General features: G+C 54.0%; 1 protein-coding gene across 4 annotated transcripts in view; it reads right to left on the bottom strand.

Moving 5' to 3' along the window:
• Sptan1 (spectrin alpha, non-erythrocytic 1) overlaps positions 1-5,792 on the bottom strand; it is a 68,346-nt gene that overhangs the window by 470 nt on the left and 62,084 nt on the right. For all 4 annotated transcript variants that reach the window (XM_052182038.1, XM_052182039.1, XM_052182040.1 and 1 more), the window contains 10 exons: positions 5,397-5,473; positions 4,732-4,941; positions 4,178-4,474; positions 3,871-3,983; positions 3,360-3,377; positions 1,299-1,353; positions 802-998; positions 627-680; positions 400-546; positions 174-321 (listed from right to left, as the gene is read on the bottom strand). In XM_052182038.1, the coding sequence (XP_052037998.1) occupies positions 174-321; positions 400-546; positions 627-680; positions 802-998; positions 1,299-1,353; positions 3,360-3,377; positions 3,871-3,983; positions 4,178-4,474; positions 4,732-4,941; positions 5,397-5,473 (1,316 nt within the window). The remainder of the gene's footprint in view (positions 1-173; positions 322-399; positions 547-626; positions 681-801; positions 999-1,298; positions 1,354-3,359; positions 3,378-3,870; positions 3,984-4,177; positions 4,475-4,731; positions 4,942-5,396; positions 5,474-5,792) is intronic.

The raw sequence follows: 5,792 nt of genomic DNA, 5'->3' as shown, positions 1-5,792 counted from the left end.
CTGGAGGAGAGACAGTACAGTGAGATGAACCAGTGCTGGCCTCAAGTGTCCATAGGTAAAGAATTGCACCAGGCCAGTTCTGCCAGCAGACTCCAGCTCCTGGGTCTATGTATGTGTGGTGCACCCTTCACCATCAGTTGTGTCTAAGAAACCTTGCTCTTCCCAAGTCCTACCTGGTAGAGCTCCTCCTTGGTCACATAAGGCTTGCCCTCAGAGCTGAGGGCCCGGAAAGCACTCTCAATCTCTTCACTGGACTTGACGTTCTCCGTTTCGCGGCTGATCATGAAAGCCATGTATTCTTGCAGGGAGACATGGCCATCCCTATGGGAGGAGGCAGGTACAATGAGCAAGGAGGGCAGAGGGAGGCTGAGACTGCCCACCACTGTCCCTTTAGATTACCTGTTGGGATCAACAGTGTCCAGGATTGCCTCAAACTCAGGATCAGGCTCTCCTTCCTCAACCATTGGCAGGTCGTAGCCCAGGGAACGAAGACAGGATTTGAACTCCTGATGGTTCAGCCGGCCAGATTTGTCCTTGTCAAAGTGTCTGCAGGACAGAGCCCAGGGCTCAGCACATGGTTCCTGTCTCCCAGCTACCCTCAGCCAGGCTGCCTGGGCCGTACTTACTTGAACATCATGCTGAATTCCTTGAGGGCCTCCTCAGTCACTCCTGTTGTGTTCCTAAAGGGAGAACGAAAGTAGGGAGCAGGGCTCCAGGCTCGAGGCTTGTTCCCGCCCTGAGCCAGCCTGTTAACAAGGGCACTCCAGGCTGGGCCCCCAACTCTGGTCCACACCCTGGTACCTGGCCTGGATCTGCTGCTCCAGGTTGTGCTGCATGCGCATGCCCAGCTGGTCTAACTGGTCCCACTGCTGGGCCAAGCCCACGGTGCTGTGCTCAGTGTACTTGTTGTCCAGGATGAGGGCTTCCTCCATAGCAGCCCCCAGGTCCTCAATCTTCTTCAGCTGACTTCTCATGGCTCGAATCTCCTGGTGCTTGCGCTGTCGGGTGAGACAAAAGCAGTGAGAGCCTGGGACCCCATATCTCAGGAGGCTATGCTGCCCCAGGACCCAGCTGGGAGTGCGCAGGCACCAAAGTCAAGGAAAGGAAGAGTGGCACAGGAAAACCATCATAAGCAGCTGACGGGTGCCAAGAAGGAAGGATGCAGCCTCTTTGAGTGAGGTGCAGTCACAGCAGCTAGCAGACTTTTAAGTCATGGGGAAAAGGTCTAGCCAGCTCCAGGCTGAGCAGCTGCCGGGCTGGGGGCCTCTGGGGTGGCTAAAGCCCTTTGGTTTGCTCACTTTGGTAGCTTCAAGCTGAGATTCCAGAGTTCCCGATTCTTCCACCATGCAGGACCTAAATACAACAGAAGCACAGTGAGCAGGGGGGTTCATTTCGGCGACTGGTGTCCATATTTAACTCTTCATCCTGGTAAAAAGTGCCCACAGCCTGAAATTCTTTTCACTGAGGAAACAGCCTATCTGTTGTTGGCCACCTCTCCTAACTGGCCCAAGAAAGAGGAGGTCCCATCTGTTTCAGAGACACACAGGCCAGGGCTTCTCAGCTCTTAAAGGTCACTCAGGAACTGACTTTGTTCCCATAAGAACAAAGCAGCTTCAGGCCTGACTACCCCCTTTTTTGGTAGCCACAGGAGGCCAAGAACCCAACAGATAGGAGCTCCTGGGCCTGTAAGGACAGTGAAGGGACTGACAGTCCCCTCCTTCAGTCCTACTTTAGTTCCCTTAGGTTCCTGAGGGGAAGAAACATCAGGGCCAATAAGATAGCTAAGTGGGTGTGTTGGCTGGGATTTGGGTTCCAGTATTTAGACACCGCCAGGGTAGGCCTCCTTTGGAGGCCATTTTCTGAGGAGTCAGGTGGCCTTGGGGGAAGCCTGCTCCCTCTAAGTATGAGTGTGAGTACAAAGTTCCCAGTGAACGCAGACAACAAACGAGCAGGGTCATGGGTCACGTGCAGGGACAAGTTCACACAGTGCACACAGCCCGGTCTCCTCTGCACCCATGCCTACCCTTGTGACTTAAGTCAGTCAGGAAGAGCTCTAAAATTTCCCCAAGTTCAAAGTGCTTTAGCAAGGCAAGGCACAAGGCTCCTTCCTACCCCAGCAGTAGTTGAGACTCACAGGCACGCCCCATCCCCCAGGAAAAGGGAGCCCAGGGACTGGAGCAGGAGGCAGGGCAAGTGCAGCAGAGGGGGACAGACCCTCCTCCCAAGTGGCTAGGGTGTGGGTTAGAAAGCAGAGCCGCCTGGGAGTCCAGAGTGCATTGGTAAAACCACAGTGAGGGAAGAAGAGAATAAGAGGAGAAGAACCTTCCAGACAGATCATCCCCAACTTCATACTGACAGACACGAATGACCCGACGATATGCTATGCTATTCAAAGAGAAGAAACCAAATGAATACACCAAAGGGAGGCGGGGCAAGAGCATATCGAGACAGACACGTGCCATAGCTGCCAGCCTGGCACTGGGTAGGAACCAGGGGCAGCTCAAGGGGTGTTGGGCCAGGTGGGACAAGGCTTGGGAGGAGCCACAGGTGAGGAAGCATGGCACTGCAGAAACAAGAGCAAGAGCAGCAGGCAGCGTAGGGTAGGGAAGCCTGTGGTAGGCAGGCCAGATGCTGCAGTCCGTCCCGCCTTGCAAAGCCCCCTAAAGCCTGGATGGTGTGGGCCGATTTCTGTGGTCACTACCCCTTTACACGCCTGACTTTCCCCTCTGCAGAGCCTCCTAACTTCTAGTTAAGCCTCTTTGTCTGGACTAGTTAGTAGCACGAATGGACAGGGGATGGCCTTAGTACAGTCCTACTGGGCCTGGGAGACAGCCCTGTTCCTCCCGCGGCTCCTCCAAGCCCTGTCTCTGTAACACTGTAATGCGTGCCTTTCTCTAGGTTAAACAATCCTGGTTACCCTCCCCAGGGGAAGACAGGACTACCTTAGTCCTAAAGGGCTTCAGCGCTTCCCCTCAACTGGACTTTGTAATCAGTTTAAGCTCCTAGCACAGCCATCCAGCTTCATATGCCCACTGACTCTGGAGTTTAAATTTTTTGGTCACTGTGGGAGAATAGGCAAAGAGGGCAGTGCACTCCAATTCTGGTGACCAGGCATGGACAGGGTTCTCAGACTGGACTCTGGCTTCCTAGCACAGTTCCATTCTCTACCTTGAAAGAGGGGAAGTGACCCCCGCCCCAACACTATGGGTTCTTCTAGCAGGGACAATGGGCATGGACAAGGTGGGCAGGAGGCCCATCCTGGAATCTTTTGCAAGCCAGGCCACTGGGGACAAGGGACAAAGGGACAAGCACACAAGACACCACCACACCACGAGCCCGGAAAAGAAGGCAATATTAACCCGTCGAGGAGATATGTTCTATGGAGATCCAAGTGTCCAGGAGTCGTGGTAGTATCCACATACAGCAGCAATGAGGATGGTGTAAAAGAGAGAAGAAAACAGAATATTAGCACTCTTCTGCCCCGAGCCTGTGTGACCGGGCCTCGGGCAGTTAGTTCTACCTCACTCGGGACAGTCGCCAATATCGTCTTTGGGGAAATGGACCACACAGAGCCCACTACTGCTCTGGAATCATCAGAACCAATCAGACCATGAGAGTCTGAGTCCTCTCCACCACCCCATCTCTTCTGGGGAAATGTGTTTTGCTGTGGCCTTGAATGGCACAAACATATTATGAACCAGGCGGGACGCTAGCTCATGGCCATCCTCCTGTGCTGTGGGACCACAGATGTCAACTGTACCTGGCTTAGGGACCAGGTTTCAAACAAGCTCCCTGTGCCTCAGAGCTGGAGGCTTGGCATCCAGATGCAAGGAGCACCCTGTTCCCTGGCTAGCCCCAGAGGGCAGGCACCTTGTTTCCTGAATCCACTGGTGGAAGGCGTTGGCATGCTGGGCAAATTCTTGACGCAGCTTGTCATTCTCCTCCTGCCGCCGCTGTTCCTTCTGCAGCTCCAGCTCTCGTTCCTGAGATAAAAGGGAGGTAGATGCTGCTACCTTCTGCTGTTTCCTGAGCCTCAGATGGGCTCAGCATCACACGGCTCCACCGTGGGAAAGGGCAGAGGGAATTAGAGGAAAGGAGCAGGAAGTCCCACTGAAGCTGGGCGGACAAGCAGCAGCCCTGAGGCAGGGAGCCCAGGTTGCTAAGCGGCCTGCCTAACCTTGATGATCTTCTGCAGGTTTCTCCAGGTCTCTTCTAGGGCCTCCATTGTGAACCAGGTGTAGGGGTTGGAGGCCACCCGGAAACTCTTGATCTGGCGGTCCAGCTCGGCTAGCTGGTTGAAGTCGGCCTGTGCGGAGCTGAGGGATGAGCGGAAGGCATCGTGAGCCTCTCGAAGGGCTTTGATTTCTTCCAGAGAGTTGCAGCGCACTGGGTCCGTAAGGTCCTCTTCTGCATTCTCAAACCAGCTGTTGAAAGCCGATGCCTTTTTGGCAAAGGTCAGGAAGAGGTCTTCTACCTAGAAGTGGAGGGGCGACATGTCAGTGGTGGGTTTGTACAGGGTGAGGCTCTGCCCCTCTCAGTCTTCCCGACTTGGCTTCTGCCTGCTGTTCCTCAGCACAAGCTCCATATGCCTCGGGTTCTGCTGATGTCAGGGCCGTTCAACTCCTCTGGGCTGAGGCTACTTCTTCCTCACAGGATGATGGCACAGCAAGGCAGAGGCACACCGGTTCACTGTCCATTCCACCGGGTCACTTGAGTCTCACCCTTCCTTACCTTACGGAAATGACTCTGGGCCTCCAGCAACTTCTTCTTCCGGGTAGCTGAGTTGGCCAACAGTTGGGTCCATCTCTTCATGAGGGAGGCATGTCGGGCCTCAATGGCCTTGGACTGAATGTGCTTGGCAGCTAGCAGCTGGTCTTTGAGGGCAGTGATATTGGCAATGCCCTCCTGCTGGAAAGCCTGCAGGCCAGCATCAAATGTCTCCTGCAAAGACAGTCACAAACCAATTTCATGGCCCAGTGTGCCAGACTGTGGAGGAGATGCCCACCTGGTGGCTGACTTAGAGCCCTACCTCCTACTAGTATCCAGTCACACATCCTACCTTAGACCCCAGACAGTAGCACTGGTCTCATCTTTGGCTATAAATAATAAATAAACTATTCTGTCCCAGCATTCAAGCTCTGGGCAAGGCCATGTGTAGCTCCGAGCAGACCAATCATTCCCACGTAGGCACTCTTGAGTTTACTTTCTGTGACTCGCACAGATCCTTGCCTGCTGAGCCCTGCCAGCTCATCATGCTACTGCACATGTGCCTGGTTCAGTGCCCGTTCTACCCTGCAGAAGCTGAGGCCCAGGACTCAAGTGTTTATTATTGTCTGACCATGGCCTTAGATAAGAATTAATATTAATATTCTACCTTAGTTAGAAGGCCAACTGACCTGCTTGGTGAGCAGAGTTTGGACAGAAGACAGATCCCGGCCATAGTCATCTGTCTTTAAGCTGTTCTCCTTTTCACCTGCAATCCAAAGCATACAAACCGTCCCAGCCCGTCACAGAACGGCAGATGGACTAAGAACACAAGCCCCAGGATGGAGACATGTTCACACATCAATTTCAAGTTCCTGGCAGCTTCCTTGTGCTCACATAGCTGCCTGCTTCCCACAGCCACCCCCCACCCCCCGCTTCACCTGGACTCTGACACCAGAATCGAGTCCCTCTGGCCAAAGCAGCTGGTGAGCAGTTCCCATGTGCCCTGACCCTTTGGTGAGCCTACTAGTACTTGGGCCTTTGTTTTGCTCGAGTCAAGGTTTGCAGGCCCTTGTTTGGTGAACGAA

This window comes from Apodemus sylvaticus, chromosome 5, assembly GCF_947179515.1.
Source record: "Apodemus sylvaticus chromosome 5, mApoSyl1.1, whole genome shotgun sequence".
Taxonomy (NCBI): Eukaryota; Metazoa; Chordata; class Mammalia; order Rodentia; family Muridae; genus Apodemus; species Apodemus sylvaticus.
The sequence above is the reverse complement of the archived record's forward strand: the minus strand, read 5'-3'. Positions and strand labels throughout refer to the sequence as shown.